Raw genomic sequence first — 23,694 nt, forward strand, 5'->3', positions numbered from 1 at the left:
AAATTAAAATAAAATAAAAATAAAAGATTATAAATTATAAATATATATAAAGTTATAAGGTGCTATAATGAAATGTCTGAGGGAAGTATTGCACATGTTTGTTCCACAGTAGGGGAACATTTAAGTGTTCATGAGGTAGATGGCCTGGGGAAAGAAACTTTTCCTGTGTCTGGTTGTTTTTGTGCTCGGTGCTCTGTAGCGTCGACCAGACGGTAACAGTTCAAACAGAAAGTGTGCTGGGTGTGACGGGTCCAGAGTGATTTTGCGAGCCCTTTTACTCGCAAATGACAGAGAGAGAGACAAGTAATGGTGACAGCAATTATACACTCTTCCTCCAGTCATCCAGGGTCAGTCCTGAGGCTGGACAGTACCACCGCCCCTTCAGCTGGGTGTGTCCAGTCCTTTTATTTTTGTCCTGGCCACACCCCTTGCAGGTGTAGTGGTACTTTTCCTTTGTCAGCCTCTTCCGTGGCGGTTCCCCCCTTGACACTAGGTCCTCATCCTCCTGGGCAGCTTTATTCAGCCTCCAGGCACGTTGCCTTGGCTGGGATGGAAGGCACTCTGGAGGAGCTTGCTGCAATGGAGGTGCATGGGTAAATGGAGGAGCATGCGGATATGGAGGAGCATGGGTAAATGGAGGAGCATGCGGATATGGAGGAGCATGGGTAAATGGAGGAGCAAGCGGATATATAGGAGGAGCATGGGTAAATGGAGGAGCAAGCGGATATGGAGGAGCATGCAGAAATGGAGGAGCATACAGAAATGGAGGAGCATGCTGCAACTGAGGAGCTTGCTGGAACGGAGGAGCTGGCCCAAATTGTGGAGGGAACTGGGGAGGTGGAGATGGCGGAGAGAACACAGGCTTACTTGCTGCTAGAGTGCGCTGGCGGGGGAAAGCTTCCCCCTCATGGTTTTCAGGCTCCTCAAATGTCATCGCTTCATGTGCATGTTGCACAGGGGCAGCTGGAAGTGTGTTCATTGCAGGGAGAGGCTCCTTGGCCAGGTGCAGCTGTTTGGGAAGTACAGTGCCTTGCAGCAGCATGTCCCTGTCCTTCCTTTTATCCCTCCTAAGCAGCCTACAAGACAAACATTCATTATTTTATACATTTAAGCTTATCCTCCCTCTCTAAGGTTATTACATACTTTCTAACAAGCATGCAGGTGGAGCTTTTTCTTGAGGTTAAATCTTTATATACTGTCTTGACTGTATGGGAAAGGTAAATGAAATAACACATACCATGAAGAGACTGTGGTGTTGTTAACCGGCACCAGAACCAGGTTCGTCTGGTCCAGGACAACCCTGCTGTCCTCCAGCAGCTGTTTGATGTGGCTGTAGACGCTGACAATGGACTGAGGGATGGGCATGGTTTTCCCCTTTGTGTCCTTTGGCCTGTTGCGTGACTGCTCAAACTCTTTGGCAAGTCTGAGGCAAACACACTCACTGACCCTGTGTACTTCGGGGTCCTGGGCTGCTTGGCCGTGAGTCATGTATAGTCTGTGGGAGAGAAGGATGATATGATCTGGACTGTGAACAAGGATGTAAATTGATGAAGAACCAAGTTACAATGTCAATAGGGATTGCAATAAAATTATTTACACTTAATAAATACTTTTCACAGTGACACGTGCTGTCTCTTAATCAATGATTTGTATTGAACCAAAATGATAGCAAATTGTGGTCAAGCACCTCTCTGCCGCCTGCTGTCCAGGAGCAGAGCCACTCGGCTTCCTGGGTGCTCTCCACGGTCCTCCTGACGCACATGCTTTTTCCTTAGCCTTCTGGGTGTACCTAAATGGTGAAAGAGACATTCATATGCTTCATTCATTCCATGGAATGTATGTTTAATTTTGGTGTACAAAATAATTACTATTTTGTACCTTGAAGGTTTCTTGTCCATGGCATGGAGAGCTGTGCACAGGTGGACTATGTCCGCCTCCTCCTTGGCTGACAAGGCGGTGATGGTACGATTCAAGCCAACTAGGTAGGCTGCGAGGGCATCAACTGCCTCCCATCCCACAACGCCCCTCGAGTCACATTGGCTGGTCTGAAAAGTGATAAGTGAGAAAAAGAAAAAACAAGCAAATAAATGTACACTCTTGTTTCTAATATGTGAGTAATGCTGATTTTACATTCATTTATCTTATTAAAATGTAATCACATTTACTTCAGTTAAATATTGTGTTTTTGAGTAAGGTGTTACAGAAAGTGTTATTGACCTCTGTGACGAGGGGTCCGGGTTCAGTGTCACCCGCCACAGCACTTGGGGGATCACCAGCCCCTATCTCAGCTGACTGGCAGACAATGTCAAGCATGCTGATGGTGTCATCTGGCTCATCCTCCTCCTCAAGCAGCTGCGAGGGGATTTCAGAGACCTGCGATGGAGCCAGCAGGTCACCTCTGTTGGTCTGGGCCAATAAATATTCCACTGCTATGCGCTCGCCTGTAACCAGTATAAAACACAAAGATGAAGAGAGGACATACATACACACATCCATCTCCTACATGAATAGCACAATCTTCACACCCAAGAAATGCATGTCCTCTGAGTAGGGGGGTGCCTAAGAAAAAGAGGAGGAGGGGATGTAATACTCTGGTCAACCAGTGTTGCTCTGAGCTCTCTCTTGTTCTTACTAGATCAAGAAAATATGATCATATAACACCGATTTTATCATCACTGCATTGGTTACCTATAAAGTTCCGTATTAATTACAAGGTATTGCTACTGACCTATAAAGCCCTAAACGGCTTAGCTCCAGTCTATTTAACGGATCTTCTATCACCCTATAATCCATCACGCTCTTTAAGATCACTAAATTCAAGGCTTTTGGTCATACCTAGGATATCCAGAACCACCAAAGGAGGGAGAGCATTCTCACATTTGGCTCCAAAACTCTGGAATAGTCTTCCTGATACTGTTCGTTGCTCAGACTCGCTCTCCCAGTTTAAAACTAGATTAAAGTCGCATCTCTTCAGCCAGGCATTCATATAATCCTACAGTTCAAACTACAATCCGGCCTCTAGCTCATAAATGCCAGAGGAGAACTGGCCCCCGACTGAGCCTGGGTTCTCCCAAGGTTTTTTTTTCTCCATTAGGTCACCTGATGGAGTTTTAGGACACCATTAGGTCACTTGATGAAGTTTTTCGGTTCCTTGCCACTGTTGCCTTTGGCTTGCTCAGTTGGGGATATTTTGGGGATATTTAATTTAATTTTATCAATCAATAAATTCCTCTTGAAACAAACTTTGTTGTATTATTTTAATTTAATACTGTGAAGCTGCTTTGATACAATCTGTATTGTGAAAAGCGCTATACAAATAAACTTGACTTGACTTGACTTGACTTACCAGTAGGTTTTCCGGGTGGGGTGACCTCTGGCACCAGAGCACAACCATGGACGCGCTGGCTTAAGTTATTAAGGTGGGACATCAAGCGAACATCAAAGCTTCTTAGGGTTGAGGCCCCCTCCACATCTACTGCCTCTTTGGCCTGGCCCATGTTCCATCTTGATGCCCCCTCCAGCATGTACATTTGCATGTGTACAGCATTGCACCGCCAGCCTAAGAAACAAAATACTCTGTTTTTTATTGTTCATTATTATCAACCATTATTGTAAAGTGGATACATATGAATACCCGACAGTGGTAATTGTGTTATTTTGAATAATTACAACACATAACAGAAAATAACATTTAAAAAAGACATACAATACAGTATGTCTTGATGCAAATGTACCTGGAATAAAAGCACACTGATGTCGGTGAAAACTCTCCAGGGAGGAGGACCCCCTACCACACCTAAGGATGTCCAGCTCTTTGCCGCCCTTCTGTAGTGTCCCCACCTTTGTGTACAGTGCAACACCTGCAGGGTCTTGGAGGCACTCCAGGTGCTTCTGCTGCACTTCCCACACGTGGCGTATGCTGTCATGGCTCACCAGACGCAGCCCTGTGGTGTCTGTCAGCTCCCACACTGATTCCAGCAGCCCTGAAATCATGCGCCGTATCTCCTCCACTCCACGCGTCCTCCTCCTGCAGTGTCTCTTCAGTTCCCCTGAGCTGATGGTGGCCACGAGCTGTTCTTCAGTGGGAGCATGTCCGCTGTGGCTGCTCTTCCACTCTGCTCTCTTGGCCTCCTTCAGGCGTTGCACATCCTCCTGGTCCCATTCAAAAATGCAGGAGGAAAGCTTGGCACAAAAGGTGCCATAGAGAGGGTGGTTCTGTAGTGAGGCCGCAGTTAAAGCGTCTCATGAAATGGAAGCTGTCTAAGCGCACTGCAGACTTCCATGGGTGAAAGAGCTTAGCCACTGAAGACACACCTGTGAAAAACAACCATTCATAATAACATAGACCACAACACCTGTACTTACACCATGATTACAGTTTTTCTCGATTGTTTACACACATTTTCTGGTACTTGAGACACAATGACCACAACATGTAACTCATTCACCAACCCCCTGAACCAATTCTGCTAAACTACAAGCACAATTCCTGCTTTACACTCAAATTGTACTTCTAAAACACACTTTTTTCAAAACACTACACACAATTCTCTGCTTTTGGCACAATTTTCATGCAGAAAATCTCTTGTTTTCACAAGGAACACACTGCCATTCAAATATGCACACTGACTCATCACATGGGCAAACACCCGTCACACAGTTTTACAATTAGCAATCAGAGCTTTAGCATAAAGGGCAACAGGTCAGCTCTTCAATGGAGCAATGGATGCCAACATTGGATTTTAATTTTTTTTTACTGTAACTGTATACAGTAAATTCTTCTGTTGTTTTGTATGTAGACCACTGTATGTGCAGCTTTGTGTTGGTTTGGGATGTACACGGTGTACATTGTTTTTGTGGGAAAAATAAAATATATTTGGTACCATGTATTTGTGTGTTCTGAGTATACAGTTTTTGCCCGTTGCTTGAACACTATAGACACATGCTTACAGTTTTTTTGGATTGCTTACACACTAAAATTAAAAGTAGTACACTATTAGCAAAACCTTACACTCAAGAAGCAAAACATCAGCCCATATTTGCACAACTATAAGCACATTGTCAACCTCACACTTGTTGCAAAACTCTACACACAGTGATTTGCAAAACACTAAACACACTTAACATACATTACACACAAAAATCTATCATGAAGTCACTTCCTTGCAATACCAAAGCACTGACTGTCAAATTACCGCACCGTCCAACCAATTGGTTCAACACAGTCATCAGGTGTGCAAACACTTGTTTGCTTAATTGTAGACACACCAATCAGGTGTATAAGCACTATAAAAAGCAGCAGGTGAGTTCATCAGTCTTCAAGCACAATTGAAAGAGTCAGAGAAAGAGTAAGACGAGGAGGAGGAGGACGAGGAGGAGGACGAGGAGGCGGACGAGGAGGAGGACGAGGAGGAGGACGAGGAGGACGAGGAGGAGGAGGAGGAGGAGGAGGAGGAGGAGGAGGAGGAGGAGGAGGAGGAGGAGGAGGAGGAATGGGAGGAAGAGGAATCAACAGAGGAGGAATCAACAGAGGAAGAGGAAGAGATGGAGGCCATGCTGGAGGTAGAGGAAGAGGAAGAGGAAGACAAGAAGGTGCTCAAAGAGGACCGAATCTGACAAATGAGATCCGCGCAACACTGGTTGACCACGTTGTCAACCACGGCCTGACGCTGAGGGAGGCTGGACTGCGAGTACAGCCAAATCTAAGCCGATACACAGTGGCAAGTGTGATAAGAACATTTCGACTGGAAAATAGGTATTTGTACTGTATTCTATGCACTCAGCACTTCTGTTACCTTTTCCTGTGAAATTACTGTACTATTGTATACTGTTTTTTTTTTTCTACATAGGATTGAGGGTCAGGAACGACAAGGGGGAAGGCCTCCTATGTTCACAGAGCAGCAAGAGAGGGAGATAGTAAACATGGTTTTGGCCAACAATGCTATAACACTCAATCAGCTCCAAGCTAACATTGTCAATAACCACGCCACTTTCAACGATATCCATCAGGTCTCAACATCAACACTGGCACGCATCCTAAAAAAAAACCATATTCAAATGAAGCAAATTTATCGAGTGCCTTTCGAGCGCAATTCTGAAAGGGTGAAACGACTGCGGCATGATTATGCAGAGGTATGTATTCACTTTAGCAGTGTGATCTTGCATACTGTCTCATAATCTTTTACTGTAATGTAATATGTATACTAGATCTACACTGAACTACACAATATTGCCTGACACTGTTCTTCAGAGAGTTTTACAAATGGATGGAGAAGAGATCCAGCATGAGTTCATTTACGTAGATGAGGCTGGGTTCAACCTGACGAGAACACGAAGGAGGGGAAGAAACATCATTGGCCACAGGGCTATAGTCAATGTCCCAGGGCAACGTGGGGGTAATATAACACTCTGTGCAGCCATTACACAGAATGGGGTCCTCCACCGCCATGCCCATATGGGCCCTTACAACACAGCACTCATACTTACATTCTTGGACCAATTGCACAACATAACAGCAGCAAATCAAATCGATCATATGCAATACATTGTTGTCTGGGACAATGTGTCTTTCCACCGCTCTGCTCTGGTTCAGAACTGGTTTCAGCAACATCCACATTTCACCGTCCTATATCTTCCACCATACTCTCCATTCCTCAACCCTATAGAAGAGTTTTTCTCTGCATGGCGGTGGAAGGTATATGATCTCCGTCTCCAGGCTGAGGTACCCCTCATCCAAGCCATGGAGGAGGCCTGTGACCAGATGGAGGTAGCAGCAATGCAAGGATGGATTCGTCATTCAAGACGTTTCTTTCCAAGGTGTCTTGCTAATGACAACATTGCCTGCGATGTTGATGAAATTCTCTGGCCAGATCCAGCTAGGCGAAGAGACAATGTCTAGTTTTTTTTTTTTTTTTTTTTACAGTAAACTTACAGTACAATACGTAAAGTGACATTTTGTTACAGTATTATGAATCTCCATGTCAACATTTTGGGCGTGTTGAGAAATAAATGAGTTTCTTCAGTCTGCAACATTGGTCTTGTGTAGTGTTTGGTGAATTTACATTATATTTGTACTTTGTTGATGGTAGCCTACTCTAATCATAGGGATGTAGAAGTGCTAAAAGTGTTTTAGGTTTATCACAGCAGAGTGTAACTCGTGCAAACAGAGTATAGTAATGTGAAACGAGTGTGTTTCATATGGTAACAAAGTGTGGTTTTTAAACAGAAGTGTATAGTTTTTACAAGAGTGTTTAATTATGCAAAGGATCTGTAGTGTTTTGCTAATTGGGTGTGTGGTTGTGCTAATTGTGTGTAGTGTTTTGAAAACACGGGCCCTGTTTTGAAAATTGTGCTTAAGCAATCCAAAAAAACTGTAAACCAAAGTAACATAACTTGAAGTTGTTGTGACTATACCTTAAACAAAGTGTAACCATACCTTAAACAAAAGCGCTGCTTTGCACTTTAGTTGCAATTCTGTAACACACTTGCTCCTTTCTGCAACACACTTGCTCCTAGACACTACACACTATTTCATACATAAGACACTTAGTTCAAAAATGAAATCTCAGGGTACCATTGGGAAAACACATCTATTCAAAATACAACACACATCGGTTAATTGAAAAGACATAGACACACACCTGAAAACACTTACTTACAAAACTGAACACCAATCAGCCAGCTACAAAAAGGCCTCAGTTAAGCCATTTTGAGAACTTTGCAAGCATGGAGGCAGGGAGAGGAAGAGGAAGAGGAAGAGGAAGAGGAAGAGGAAGAGGAGGAGGACAGAGAGAGAGAGAGAGAGAGAGAGAGGAGGACAGAGAGAGAGAGGAGGACGTGGTCAAAGAGGCCACGCAAGGACCATTATTTCGGATGACATAAGGGCAACTTTGGTGGACCATGTCATAAACCATGGCCTGACTATGAGGGAAGCTGGACAGAGAGTCCATCCTAATCTAAGCCGCTTCACAGTTTCATCCATAATAAGGACATTCCGACTGGAAAACAGGTATGTCTTCAACTCTCTACTCTACTCAAACTGTATCTAGAGTATTTACAGTACTGTACCATATCGCATTACTGTATCACATGTATTGTATTCCAGGGTGGTTAATGCTCCTTTTTCAACAAAAGTGGTAGTTTTGTGAAACATACCGTGATAACGTGTTGAGATGTTTCAGTACTGTGTATGGTAAATACAGTAAAGTTCAGTATACACAGTACTGTAAAAAAGAAGCAGACGAGAACAATTTGTGGTTGCATTTTTCTACAGAATGGCTAGAAGACCTACTGGGGGTGGACGCCAACGCCTGTTCACCCAACAGCAGGAACTTGCCATAGTGAACCTAGTCAGAGCAAACAATGCGATCCGTCTCCACCAGCTACAGCAACAAATACTTGCAGATAGGCAAGTATTCAACAACATAAATCGAGTAAGCATCACAACTATCAGACGGATCTTGGTAAAGCACAACATGACCATGAAGCAACTGTACAGGGTCCCATTTGAGAGGAACAGTGTCAGGGTCAAAGAACTTCGACATGAATATGTACAGGTAAGTGTTTCAGTCCTTTACATTTACAATAAAGAATGGGTGCAGTCCAGTAACAGATGAATATGTACCACTGGATTAGTACCACATAGATACATTCAGAAAGCTACACAGGTACCTGTGTGGTGGGATGGGTCGGTTCTGTATGTGTAGTGTAAGTGTGTGCTTTGAGTAAAGCCATCCACAATATGTATTTTTTGTTACAGAGAATCTTGGACATGGATGGAGCTGCACAGCCGCATGAATGTATCTACATTGACGAGGCTGGATTCAACCTTAGCAAAAACAGACGACGGGGACGTAATATAATTGGCCATAGGGCAATTTTGCACGTCCCGGGGCAGCGAGGGGGAAACATCACACTGTGTGCTGCCATAAGTCTTCGAGGGCTACTGCACCATCATGCCAAACTGGGTCCCTATAATGCACAACACATAATCACATTTCTAGATGCACTTCATGATGCAGTTGTACAGGATGGACCAGAGCAGCCCAGGTTTGTTGTTGTCTGGGATAATGTTAGTTTCCATCGGGCTGCTCTGGTCCAGAACTGGTTCACCAACCATGATCAATTTGAAGTTCTGTACTTGCCCCCTTACTCGCCATTTCTAAATCCTATAGAGGAATTTTTTTCCGCTTGGAGATGGCGTGTATATGACCGCCAACCACATGCCCGTATGCCTCTTCTGCAGGCAATGGAACAGGCCTGCGGAGACATTGAGGTGAGGTCAATCCAGGGATGGATTCGGCACACAAGGGGATATTTTCCCCGATGCTTAGCGAGAGAAGACATTGCTTGTGATGTTGATGAGATCCTGTGGCCAGACCCGTGGCAGGATCCATAAGCCCACTTGCGCACAATTGTGTTTTTCTGTGTTTACGGTAGTTTATTGTTTGTTTTTATTTTTGATTTAACTGAATTTACTGTACTGTAAAATATACTAATGTAATGATTTTGAAAACAGTATTTCATTTTTTGGTTGTTGTGAAAACATGCCCTCTGTGGAACTGAATAAAAACATTGAAAACAAAAGACTGCAGTTTTTTATATAAAGTAGACTAGTGTGTTGCTGCTGATCTGAAAGTGTATTCATATGATGTAAGTGGATATCATTTTGTCATCAGAGTGACATTTTGACAAATGATTGTTAGGTTTTGATAGTCGAGTTTCAATTTGACAGAGATGTGAATGGTTTATTTCCTAGTGTTTTGTCTTATTTGCTTGTGTGTAGAGTTTTGACACAATGAGCCAAATTTAGCAAAACGTGTGTAAGCAATAGGCAAAAACTGTAAAAACAATATTCTCAAATATTTTACAACACACTTATGTATGTACTGTCTGTAGTAAGTGAACACTGAACAAAAAAAGGCCTAAGTCATTATGATGAATGGAGAAGAAGTGTTTTCCATTCATCATAGTGTTTTACATTGAGCACATCAGTGTTCAACTGGTTCTTATAAATGTCTATTCATATGATGGTTTGTGTGTGTCATTTGAAAACAAAATACCATTTTGAGAAAAAATAACATTGTTTTGAATGTAAAGTTTCATTTTGCAGGAGAATTGAGGGGTTTTGCCCATTGTGTGTGTTTTTTTGGATTTGTGTGTAGAGTTCTGAGAATATGAGGCATGCTTTCAGAAAATGTGTGTAAACAATCGAGAAAAACTGTAAGTAAACTCCCAATTCCCTGTACCACTTCTCCCCCAAGTGGCATTTCTATTACATACATACATTTAATACAAATGGTTCTAACAGTGTGTGTGTGTGTGTGTGTGTGTGTGTGTGTGTGTGTGAGAGAGAGTGTGTGTGTGTGTGTGTGTGTATGTATGTGTGTGTGAGAGTGTGTGTGAGAGTGGGTGTGTGTGTGTGTGTGTGTGTTGTGTGTGTGTGTGTGTGTGTGTGTGTGTGTGTGTGTGTGTGTGTGTGTGTGTGTGTGTGTGTGTGTGTGTGTGTGTGTGTGTGTGTGTGTGAGTGTGTGTGTGTGTGAGAGTGTCTGTGTGAGAGTGTGAGAGTGTGTGTGTGTGTGTGTGTGTGTGTGTGTGTGTGTGTGAGAGAGAGAGAGAGAGAGAGAGAGAGAGAGAGCAATTTTCACCCACCTGACTGGCTGCAGCAATCCCGGTCGACATAGATGACCTCAGGTTCAGCTTGGCCCGCTTTCTTGTACCGAGTGACGATGCCTTGGCACAACTCTTCCAACCCTGCACCTTCACCCGTCGTCAGAACAGAGTTCAACACCTGGCCAAACTCGTTGCCGATGTTTGACATCCATGCAACACTGTCCCCGATCCCGCCAGCCAGCTTTTTGGTGATCTGTAAAACAAACACAAGCATTAAGAAGTAAACCAATTTCCTGTTTTGTTGCAATTATACATGTTCTATTTTATATACTTTTTTACTGTTGAAACCCTAACCTTCTTTGTTGAATCCATTTTAAGAATTCTACCATAGGTAGAAGTGATCACTCCCTTCATCTCATCCACATGGCTGAGGATGTCGTTGGAGTGGACCGTCTCGAACCATTGAGCAAGTGGAAGGGGCCTGAAGGGTGGTGGAGGAAGATATACAGCTGCAGAGGGGACGAAGGTAGCCATCTTCATGTGACGCTCACAGTCTGAGAGGTAGCGGATAGTCTGCCGTGCCCACTCCTTGCTGTGCGCTTCCTCTATTGCAGACTGGAGGTAGGAGGAACTGTTACCACTGGTCCTTGGCTTCAGGAAAGTCATACATTTCCTGTCCAGAGCCAGCTGTGTTGTGAGGACAGCAGGAAACAGGCTCCTGTGTGCCACATCCACCTGGGAGAGTATATCCTGGCTCCATGGGCAGACCGGCTGAGAGCACTTGCCTCCCACTAGGTAGTAGCGGCTATTTACATCAATCACCTCCCTGACCTTTCTGTAGATCCCGGAGCTGTTCATTTTACGGGAACATTGTGGGCATTTTAAAAGAATCCCCCACATCCTCATTGGTGCCCAGATGAACATCCTCTGCCGGTAGTACCACCCAGGCTCAGGAGGAGATGGTTTGGGCTCCAGTGGGGGGTGAAACCAGCAGGCTTGGATTTTTGGTTTCAGCTGGCCTGTAGGCTCATATAGGCATTTGGCAATCCACACCTGATCTGCTTCCTGGACTACTCTCCGAAACTGCTCAGGAAGAAAACCTTTCCAATTGATTGAAGTTGGTTTTGGTTTTGAAGTTGGTGGAGTTGCAGTGTGGTGTGGCGTGGCAGAGCTACTTGACGGAGGGAGTAGAGATGGCGTTGTCTGTGATGGTAGCACTTTTGTGGTGGTAGTGCTTTTGTAGTGCTTCGGTGGTGGCTTTTGCGGTGATGGCATTATGAATGCTGCATAGTGAACCAGTTGGATATGGTTCAAAAGACCAACAGTACCCTGCACCTTGACCCCACAGGTGTCACACATCTCCTCCGTGTGGTGGTCAGACAGGTGCTCTGAAAATTTCTCTCCCTCCACAAGCTGGTTGCACTTGTAGCACTGCACTCCCTGTCCTGCCACTGATACTCCTGTGTCTGTGTCTCCTCTCCCTGCCTCTGTTTCTCCTCTCCCTGCCTCTGTGTCTCCTCTACCTGCCTCTGTGTGGTCTCGGACTCCCCCTGCATCCATGTCTCCTCTCCTTGTCTCCGTGTCTCCTCTACATATCTCCATGCCTCCTCTCCCTAACTCTGTGCTGACTCGCCCTGCCTCCGTCTCAACTCCTCCTGCCTCACTGGACCCAGTGCCTGATGACAGATCTGCTGGCTTGGGGGGGTGGGGAGTACAAAAAGAGAGCAATGCTACATGCAACTAAGAATCCTACACTACTAGTTTTCTCCAGAATTGTACAGATACATATTGTTCAATAAATAAATCCACATGCTACAGTGACTCATCATGACTTAAAATAGAATAATGAATAGAATAATGTTTATTCAGACATGTTAAAAGAAAACTAGAAAAAAGACAAAAAAAGCAAACAGGCTTTGAAAACATCAGGCATTACTGCAAAATCACTGAAGCCCACCAAAGGGAAAAAAACAAACAAACAAACAAACAAACAATCAATTAATCAATTAGTAAATAATAGTAAATTTCACCTACCTTGTGGAACCCACAAGAGCACCGAAGGCTTCTCCCAAACAGATCCTTAGTAGAATGGCTCTGCAGGGGGCAAGCATCAATTTTCTCCAATGCCTTTTTCCATTTCTTGGCCCCTGGCCGTTTGCCAGTTGAAAAGTGGTATTGGCCCTGGGCATATTTTAAGCAGATGTCCCTCCAGTAACTATCTGGCTTTCCTGTCTTAGTCATCTGCAAACATTACATATAAAACAGGTTAATGTCAAGCTGTATATACATGCATGTATGTATTTATGTATGTATGTATGTTATGTAGGTAGGTAGGTATGTTTTGCATTACTGTTTTATAATTGTTGTGAAGCAATTTGTAAATGTATGTTTTAAAAGTTACTATATAAATAATTAAAAAGGTACTATATAATAAATTAATACATCTGGACACATTTGTTTGCTCTGTTCAAACACATAACCAGGGACCCTCAGATTAAAAGTCTGATGCTCTACCGACTGAGCTATCCGGGCTCTTACTCGAGATGCGTGCGTGTTGCGTGGGAACGCGCAGCAAAATGAATGGTATCTAAAAGAAAAAAAAAAAACCTTCTCCCATGCATCGCGTTCCCTTCTTCGACGATTAAGAACGGCCGTCCAAACGTCTGCTATGTCAAAATATATTTGCGAATTAGTGGGAATGCAGTCTATTAGACGGATAATAATAATCAACAGACAATAATAGCAAGTCCACTGCACTCTAGGTAACAGCCAGCGAGTGTACGGACACCTAGCGATTAGAAAATATACCAGCACCGTATTCTCTCTGAAGCAAGATTCTTCCAAACTAAACGGGAGCGTTTCGTTTTCAGTCTTTTCTCTAAGGGTTCAAACCTGAGAGCTCGTGCTCTCAAAGAAGGTCCCAGTGGCAATTCACTCAAACATCAAGAGCACGTCAAGGGCGCACCGTGCAAAAAAGAAAAGAAAAAGAAAGTGGTCTGAAGGACGGGGTGAGGAGAGGTGGTAACGTGGAGCTCAATTTCAAAGGCACCCGGAAAATCTTGCCGTGACCCGGATTCGAACCGGGGTTGCTGCGGCCACAACGCAGAGTACTAACCACTATACGATCACGGCGAGCTACCGGTCTCCCCGATGTGACACCGAGTACAAAAGGGCCCTTGTCATCTTTAGCATGCAGACAAAAAAAAAAAAGTTTCTTACCAACCTAACTCTTTTCAAGGGTAATATTGTCACAGTGACTTTTTTCTTTTTCTAAAGTTTTAGCAAGGCCTCCAGAAGGTTACAACCTAAAGCAGGCGCATGCTGTCAAACGTAGTCGGCAGGATTCAAACCTGCGCGGGGAGACCCCAATGGATTTCTAGTCCATCGCCTTAACCACTCGGCCAAAGATGGGGCAAAAGGGACTGCTGGGGGGGGGGAGAAGAAGGAAAAAGAAGGGGGAAAGAAGGGGAGAGAACGCCAAAATCATGGGTTCGATTCCAAGGGAAAGCAAGAACTGATAATAATGTAAAATGTGTATCTTAAATGCAATATTAGGCGCTTTGGATATTAAAAGTGTCTGTCAAATGCATAAATGTAAATGTAAAAATATTTAAATGATTTACAAGTCAATATTTAGACCTATTTTACCTACCCTATCTCAAACACTGTGAAAGAATAAAGAATAAAAGTGTACAACACATACTTTCCACAAATATAGTTTATTCCAAAAGCTCAAATGTAACGTGTTATATGTAATAATTAAAAATAAATATACACGTACAAATATATGTAAATACAATTATTTATTATACTCTTACTACCACACATATGGTTTAATCTTAATATACATTATATATATATATATATATATATATATATATATATATATATATAACGTATATATATATACATACATACACAATTCAATGGCTAGATATAATAATAATAATAATAATAAATACACATTACATGCAATAATAATAATAATAATAATAATTAAACACTTTCACAAATAAAAGCTCAAATCTATATAACTTTATAATAAAAACAAATTTAAATAGCTTCATGTAATGCTAATAATAAACACCTACTACCATTACAAAGTTTGATAAATTATGAATAATAATAAAACTAGTATTTATAATAATAATAATAATAACCATGTAGTTATAAATGCCATTATATTAGCCATTATATATATACATACTCACACAATTCAATAGTTAGATATAATAATAATAATAATAAGTAACCATTTAGTTATAAATGGCATTATATTAGACATTATATAGAATAATACATTATATGTGAATATACATACTGAATACACATAATGTGCATAATACATACATATGAATAATACATTATTATGAATAATAATAAAATTATGAATAACAATAAAACTAGTATTTATAATTAATAATAATAATAATAATAATAGAAAATATATTATAAATTCAATTTTAATTAAATACTGATTAGGCCAACAAGGTGCACACTCCTGCCAGGATTTGCATCTGGATCTTCCACCCAAAGGATGAATGTGTTACTGTTACACCACAAGAGTTGTGTTTTCTGTTTTTAATAACACAAACACCAAAAGGTGTATGTGTGTATTTTTTATTTTTTATTTTTATTTTTTTTAAGAACACAAACATCTCCAATAAAGAGATGTATGTGTTTTTTTTGTTTGTTTTTTTTAGAACACAAACAATAAAGAGATGTATGTGTGTGTTTGTTTTTTAAAAGAACACAAACAACTCCAATAAACCGTTAACTGTGTTAACGTAAACATAGATAAACATAACAAGATAACACAAACACTTTGAATAGAAATAACACAATGTATGGGCTTGTTATGGAACATCAAAGTGCAGCACAATTATAAAAACAACTATAAAAACAACTATATACACTACATATGTATTCTATAATGCATCTATTCCAGATGCAGGACAATACCATTTCCCCCGTAACTGTGTATGGCCAGTAAGTTTGCTCTTTGACTGACCACATATTTTACACTGATAGTGATAGCTTTCTTTGGTTTGCCGTTTCTTGGGGGGATCACCTCTTATCTCTTGCTCCTTATCCTCCAGGGTTGCCTTTCGCAATCTCCATTCTCGGAACCGATTGAGAGAAGCTAGTGGTGCTGGGGCTGGCTGGTAAGGAAGCCCACCTTGAGGTTGAGGTGTTGGAGCTGGTGGCGGTTGATCATGATGGCCACCCTGGGAGTGAGAAGCTGATGGCAACTGGGTAAGTGTTCCAGCCCTGAGAGTGAGACGCTGGAGCAGGTGACGGTGACGGTGACGGCAGGTAAGGGGACCAGCCCTGAGAGTGAGACGCTGGAGCAGGTGACGCTGACGGCAGGTAAGGGGACCAGCCCTGAGAGTGAGACGCTGGAGCAGGTGACGGTGACGGCAGGTAAGGGGACCAGCTCTGAGAGTGAGACGCTGGAGCAGGTGACGGTGACGGCAGGTAAGGGGACCAGCTCTGAGAGTGAGACGCTGGAGCAGGTGACGGTGACGGCAGGTAAGGGGACCAGCCCTGAGAGTGAGACGCTGGAGCAGGTGACGGTGACGGCAGGTAAGGGGACCAGCCCTGAGAGTGAGACGCTGGAGCAGGTGACGCTGACGGTAGGTAAGGGGACCAGCCCTGAGAGTGAGACCCTGGAGCAGGTGACGGTGACGGCAGGTAAGGGGACCAGCCCTGAGAGTGAGACGCTGGAGCAGGTGACGCTGACGGCAGGTAAGGGGACCAGCCCTGAGAGTGAGACGCTGGAGCAGGTGACGCTGACGGCAGGTAAGGGGACCAGCCCTGAGAGTGAGACGCTGGAGCAGGTGACGGTGACGGCAGGTAAGGGGACCAGCTCTGAGAGTGAGACGCTGGAGCAGGTGACGGTCACGGCAGGTAAGGGGACCAGCTCTGAGAGTGAGACGCTGGAGCAGGTGACGGTGACGGCAGGTAAGGGGACCAGCCCTGAGAGTGAGACGCTGGAGCAGGTGACGGTGACGGCAGGTAAGGGGACCAGCCCTGAGAGTGAGACGCTGGAGCAGGTGACGCTGACGGTAGGTAAGGGGACCAGCCCTGAGAGTGAGACCCTGGAGCAGGTGACGGTGACGGCAGGTAAGGGGACCAGCCCTGAGAGTGAGACGCTGGAGCAGGTGACGGTGACGGCAGGTAAGGGGACCAGCCCTGAGAGTGAGACGCTGGAGCAGGTGACGGTGACGGCAGGTAAGGGGACCAGCCCTGAGAGTGAGACGCTGGAGCAGGTGACGGTGACGGCAGGTAAGGGGACCAGCCCTGAGAGTGAGACGCTGGAGCTGAGTGTTGACCCTGCTGGCAGTAGGCAACGTCCGACGAAGCAGGGAAGACAGCATCCCCAGGCCAGTGCTGTGCTCTCGGCCAGTCCTGATCACTGCTACGTGGGGGAAAGAAAAAGAAAAAGAAAAAGAAAGGAAGAGAAAAGGAGAGAGTTTATGGCCATAGCACTGTTATATTTCAACACAATGCCATCTTTAAATTCACTATCATCCTTTCCTCATCAAATATGACTAGTTTTCATAGAAATAAAACGTTGTCAGCTAAAGTTACTTCTCAGATTATCTTTATTATTTCTGGAAGACCTTTCTAACATTGCTTTCACAAAGTTGGAGCTTTTGTTATCCCAACCGATAAACATCTTTAGAACACAATTGTGCAACAATTAAGATACTTCACAAACTTCAACAGATTAATAAATACATTTCCTAATTATTCTCTCTCTCTCTCTCTCTCTTTTTTTTTTTTTTACATATTCACAAATCTTTTGAAGTCAATTACTGTGACTCATCATCTTCACTTGACTTTTTTCAGCAACCACTCTTCTAAGGGACTTTAAACTTTAAATTTACACAGCACTTCACTTTGTATCTGACTTAAACCAAACGTCTGTTACAACATATTTAAATTCACACAGCATTTTACTTTAGTTTTAAATTCACACAGCACTTTACTTGTCTATATTTGACTAGAACATATTTAAATTCACACAGCACTTTACTTCGTCTATATTTGACTAGAACAGTTTTAAATTCACACAGTACTTCACATTGCATATATCTGGCCAAGAACAGTGAACCTAAATAGAACAGTAGTGGGATACAATGAGTTAAACAAAGATACTAAACTAAAAATACTTCAGGCAAATGTTTTTTTTAATTATTGAGAGTCTCTTTCCATTCAGGGATAGTCTGTCCAGATGATGGACAGTACCACTTACCCTTTGGGTGTGGCCAGTACGCTTACTTTTTGACTGACCACATGTTTTACACTGGTAATGGTAGTCGACTTTGCACTGACGCTTCTTTAGTGGCTCCCCTCTTGCCAAACGCTCCTCGTCTTCAAGTGCTGCCTTTCGCTGTCTCCACTGTCGGTGTCGATTGAAAATGACTAAAGACTGATCTGATGGTGTACTGCTGAGAGGAGATTGTGAGGAAAAGGCAGGAGAAGTGGCAGGTGGCAGATGACCCTGCTGATACCAGCCAGGAGATGGGACTGGTGGCGGATGACCCTGCTGGTAAGTGGGCCAGACAGGAGGTTGGGCTGGTGAGATATGGCCCAGCTGGTAAGAGGAACAGGCAGGCAATGGGGCTGGGGAAGTGTGTTCCTGCTGGTGGGAGGACCAGGCAGGAGGTTGGACTGGTGGCAGATGACCCTGCTGGTAAGAAGGCCAGACAGGAGGTGGGGTTAGTGAGGTATTGCCCTGTTGGTAAAACGACCAGGCAGGCGATGGGGCTGGGGAAGTGTGTTCCTGCTGATGTGAGGACAACAAGGCAGAAGAGGCAGGCCATACATTCGGCCCAAGAGGATAGTGCTGTGCCAGTGCCGATCCACTTCTGAAGCTGTGGCGCGGGCGTATCACTGCCTCACCTTCACGATTTTCTGGCTCCTGAAACTGTATTTTTGCATGTCCATGTTCCACGGGTGCAGAAGGAAGTGCTCTTGCTTGTGGCAGAGGATCCTTAGCCACAGAGACCTTCTGGGGTAGCTGTACACCTTGCAGCAATGAGTCCCGGTCAGTTCTTTTCTGCCTGTCATGCAACCTGGAAAAAGTACAAAACAAAATGTTTACCATTTCATAGAAGCACAATTGCAAAGGTTGTAGCTTAATCAAATCCTTCCTGGTTAAATTAAAAATAATACAATATATTTACACTTCTCAAATGCAGATGTCAAAGTGAATGTAGGAAGCCAAAAAAGATATCTCACCAAGAAGACACTGTGGTGTTGTTGATAGTAACTAGCACCAAGTTGGTCTGCTCCTGTATCACCCGGCTGTCTTCAAGAAGTTGCTTAATGTGACGGTAAGCTTGTACAATAGACTGTGGAATGGGCAGGGTTTTACCCTTGCAGTCTCTTGGCCTATTTCTAGCTTGGGCAAACTCCTTCAAAAGCCTGAGGGAAACACATTCTGAAGTCCTGTTGGAATCAGGTCTCTGGGCAGCCTGGCCATGGGTCATGAATAGTCTGAAAGAAAAAGACAATATTTGTATATAATAAATATCTATATCTATCTAGATATATATAATCAATATTATACAACAGGCGGTTTTGGTTCGCTACTATGATTGGAGAGGCGTTTTATGAGGCATAGTATAATTCCACTTCACGATTTGACTATTTATAGCAGTCCACCTGTCTGAATTTGTTGCTTGTGTAATACAGCTTAAGTGTTATTAATGATAATTATGATAAATATGAATTACATAATGTGTGCATCAACTATTGGTCAGTTCACCTTTCAGCTGCTTGTTGACCAGGTGCAGAGCCACTGCGTTTCCTGGAAGCTCTCCATGGCCCTGGCAAGGTCTTCTTCTTGCTTTTCAGGGAATATTTGGAGGGAGACTTGTCCATTTTATGCAATCTAGAATACAGCCGCACAATCTCAGCTGTTTCTGTGGCTGACAAAGCAGTTATTGTGCGGTTGAGGTTCACGAGATACTCCGCCAGGTTATCAACCGCCTCCCAGCCAGGAAAACCTCTTGAATCACATCGGCTTTCCTGAAAAATGAAAAACAGCTGTTGAAGAAATAACTTACTTTGTACTTAATAATCCTCTTAGGGGGATTTATTTTGGGTGCAGTGTTGCTGCATTTAACAAATGTCATCCTACTTTAAACAGAGTATGTAGACAGGTGACACAGTCACATAAGTCATTATTGCAAGAAAGATAAACTGTGTTTGGGCTTAGAGTACCACTCTAAACAAGTAGTCAGAAACTCTTTCTTCCAACTAAGGAATATATCCAAATTAAGAACACTGGTGTCAAAGGGTGAGTTGGAGATGATCATTCATGCTTTTATTTCCTCTCGTTTAGATTACTGTAACAGTCTTTTTACTTGTTTGAGCAAGAAGGAGCTTCACCGTCTCCAGGCTGATCAGAACTCTGCTGCAAGGCTTTTAACCCACATTAACAAACATCACACCTGTTTTAGCAGCACTTCACTTGTTACCAGTCCAGTATAGAATTCAATTTAAAATCCTGGTCCTTACTTTTAGAGCCCTGCACGGTCAAGTTCCTCCCTACATCTCTGAGTTAATACAGTTTCATACTCCGAACCGTAGTTTGAGGTCATCAGGTCAGAGGCTGTTAGTGGTTCCCTACACTCATTTTAAATCCAGTGAGGATCGTTCAATCCAAGCAGTGGCAACTAGGCTGTGGAATGCTTTGCCTCCCTTTCTATGTGTGTGAATTCTGTTGATTCTTTTAAAAAGCAACTGAAGACGCTGCTATTCAAACAGGCTTTTAGTTAGAATTGGGGTTTTTTATGGTTTTTGTTTCTATGTTTTCCATTAGTTTTAACATTTTCTTATGCTTTGTATTGTACTTGTTGTATTGTGTTACATTTTACTGTGAAGCACTTTGTGATTTTTTATCTGTGAAAGGTGCTATACAAATCAACTTTACTTAGGTTCCAAATGGTTACTGGTAATGTTGGAGTTCCATCTGGTTTACAGAATGTATGCTGCAAGTGACATTAGCAATGCATAACCCTGTGTCTATAGTGTACAGTTAGGTAAGTTACTTCTAAAATGTAATACATTATATATTACTAGTTACTGTCGTTGGAGATTACATCTGATTTTAACGGGTATAATATTACCGTTTTTTTGGAATGCGTTATATTACTGTGTTACAGCAAAAAGAAATATGTTACTGTAATTGCGTTACAATTTACCATGTAACTATACACTGATAGGGCTTGATTTACTAAAGGTTTGCGTGAGTAAAAACGTGTGCAAACTTGATATCACCAGCAAATTAACACATAAGCTGATCTACTAACGGTGTGCAAGCAGAATGACGTCTTTAAAAAGTGCAAAATAGCACCTGTTGTTCATTTAGTACTTTTGCCTTAATGAAAATGCAATTTGGGGCGTTTCAGTTTTATTGTGCAAAGTAATGGGAGGGTAACATGCAAATACATTTATTTACTACACGCAATGTGATCTAACAAACCTAACCGTAATTTAGTGTGAGTGCAACAGCATCTGTATTTAATACGTTTGAAAGGAAGGTGCAAACCGCCAAGTGTTGCGCAGAGATGGCTGCCGCTATCGTTGACAGAAGGAGACAGAGCCGTAATGAAAGAAGACGTAGAGAAATTAACAATATTTTATAATATTATTCTATATCCAATACATAGAAATACAATTAGTTTATTTTATTTATTCAATGAACTTTATGAATGGAATTGTTTTTTTGTATTTTTCTTTAGCTTTGGTAATACTGTTGTATTAACATTCATGCCAATAAAGCAAATTTCGTTTCGACCTGACTCCTTTTCTCTGTCAGATGGAAGTCTGCTGCAGTGCATGGATCACGCGTAAAATTCATCCAGCCAGAGGGAACGATTACCAACAGTTTACAGCGCGCCGGTCGTAATAGCGACACAACCCATTGTAGGTATCGGAGAGGGAATAGGACATTGGAGTGTACAGGGCCAGGAGATCGCGGAGCAACCGGACACGGATCATCTGGCTGGATGAAGCACGATCTGCTGGCATTTCCTTGAGTCTGGGTCATTGCAGCACACTGTATCTGTTTCTGCTGGGGTTCCCCAAAGCGGCTTTTAGGTGTGCTGTCCCAAGTACTTAGTGCAATCTTAGGCAGGACAATTTCTGCATACTCGGGACGCACTGAGTGGAACAAACAAAGGTTTTTACGCAGTGGCTGCTTTCCCAGTGGCACAAACCATTAAAATACGCAAAACCCTCATTTAAATACTTCCACCTCCATTGTGTTTGCTTCTGTTGTCATCTACGCAATAATTGTTAGTAAATCACTCATAACAGGTATGAAAACTGCACATGCAATATTTTAGAATGCACTCGGAAATTAGTATTGTTTATTCGGGATGTTAGTAAATTGGACCCATAGTATATAGTTACATGGTAAATTTGAATAGCCTACATTTGAGCATAAAATATTTGTGAAGATTGACAGCCCTAGTACATACATTCAAGTGCTATTCATTGAAAAGCAGGACATAACACCGGGTTCGCAAGCGTAACAGAGCCACAGAATAATACAGAAAGACATTAGTCTCATTACCTGGACTGATGTGCTGGGCCTACTAGAGGAATTGTCCTCAGCAGGTAAACTACTGGCTGGACTGACAGGACTGCAAGAGACACTGCTTACATCAAAACCGGTGTCCTGGGGATTTGTGTGACAGAGAGAGAGAGAAACAAATATCCTTTTGATTATTAAATTGCCTTTGTACAAAATGTATTGCTGTATATGCACACATCATTCATAGTATATACAAATGAATAACTTTTCCTGTAGAATTTCAATGAAAGATGATCAGGAAATGGTCAGATTACCAGAGATGATGTGTTGGGTGAGTCGTCAGGTGGTAAAGGATTCTGAGGCGGTGCAATATCCAGCTGGTCATCACACTGGGTGGTTTCAGGTGGTCTCTCAATGAGGATGTCAGCTGCATCACTTATTGTGAGATCAAGACACTGCTCCTCCTGAACTTCTACCTGCAGGTCTGGCAGAATGATGCCAAGTTCACTGTGCCGTTGTGGATTCAGCAGATCTCCTTTGTCAGACTGAGCCAGCAAATACTCCACAGCAATACGCTCACCTATGTAAAGAATCATGAGGAAAAAGACATAGTTTAATTCAGAATTGACAGGTTGCCACTGTCACTGGTGAGTGAAGACAGGTAAAGGTTTATTTGTTGACTTTATAAAAGTGTAGTCACAAGGAAAATGCTCTCTCCTGGAGGATCTTACCGGTGGGTTTCCCAGGTAGAATAAATTCTGGAATGAGTGCACGGCCAAGGACACTGTTGCTGAGGGCATTGACGTTGGACATCAAGCGGACATCATAGATTCTTGTGTGTGACGTTTCACTCACATCCACAGCTTCATGGGCTCGGTTCATGTTCCACCTGGATCCACCCTCAAGCATGTACATCTGTGTGTGCATGGCATTACTTCTCCATCCTTGAAAAAAAAAACCCCACAAATGATAATTGAAATATTAGTTTTTTATCTCCTCTTAGACACTTGAGACATACCAGAAAATTATAACTTAGATTGATAAGATATTTTCTGCTGCTTTGTGGGGATTGACCTGCCTGCTTTGTCCCTGTACTTTATTGCCTCTCACATGACAACAGAAAGGCTGAACATTTAAACAATATACACATTTAAAGCCATCTACAAACACACACCCACCCAAGATAGAACTAAAAGAATGTCTAAACATTGACATTGTTAAACAAATTATAGTACAGTGCCTTTTTTTTGTTTGTTCAGAGTAATGATCGCAGAGGATCAAAATATTATTTTTCATAGAGGTTGCTCCAAACCAGTGGGACTTTGCAACGTTGACCTGATGGCAGTGACTGAAGGGGACTGGTGAAGGGGGTGATGGGGGTCCTGCTTAATCAAAGAGGCTATCCTGATTACTGCCCGGGTGTACAGTTCAGATAGGGGGGCTTTGAGGTGAACCCATTATTATGCTGAGCGGATTAGTTATGCGGGTGAGTTTTGTTTTGTGTTTGATGGTGAGGGCGTTTAAAA

The 23,694-nt window shown here is 42.8% G+C and overlaps 2 protein-coding genes across 2 annotated transcripts; one reads left to right on the forward strand and one right to left on the reverse strand.

The window, feature by feature from the left end:
* Positions 1 to 287: 287 nt before the first annotated feature.
* On the reverse strand, positions 288 to 4,013 carry LOC309505364 (uncharacterized protein). The gene is made up of 8 exons (XM_082178728.1): positions 3,735 to 4,013; positions 3,347 to 3,559; positions 2,218 to 2,441; positions 1,879 to 2,045; positions 1,688 to 1,789; positions 1,238 to 1,495; positions 868 to 1,076; positions 288 to 574 (listed from the first exon to the last, which is right to left on the reverse strand). The coding sequence occupies exons 1-8, from the start codon at positions 3,991 to 3,993 to the stop codon at positions 516 to 518; spliced, it is 1,491 nt and encodes a 496-aa protein (XP_082034854.1). The 5' UTR covers positions 3,994 to 4,013; the 3' UTR covers positions 288 to 515.
* Positions 4,014 to 5,477: 1,464 nt separating this feature from the next.
* On the forward strand, positions 5,478 to 7,377 carry LOC309505988 (uncharacterized protein). Its single transcript, XM_082179490.1, has 3 exons — positions 5,478 to 5,755; positions 5,850 to 6,132; positions 6,251 to 7,377. The coding sequence occupies exons 1-3, from the start codon at positions 5,493 to 5,495 to the stop codon at positions 6,896 to 6,898; spliced, it is 1,194 nt and encodes a 397-aa protein (XP_082035616.1). The 5' UTR covers positions 5,478 to 5,492; the 3' UTR covers positions 6,899 to 7,377.
* Positions 7,378 to 23,694: the final 16,317 nt, after the last annotated feature.

Source organism: Leuciscus leuciscus (assembly GCF_965113295.1).
Source record: "Leuciscus leuciscus genome assembly, chromosome: 9".
Taxonomy (NCBI): domain Eukaryota; kingdom Metazoa; phylum Chordata; class Actinopteri; order Cypriniformes; family Leuciscidae; genus Leuciscus; species Leuciscus leuciscus.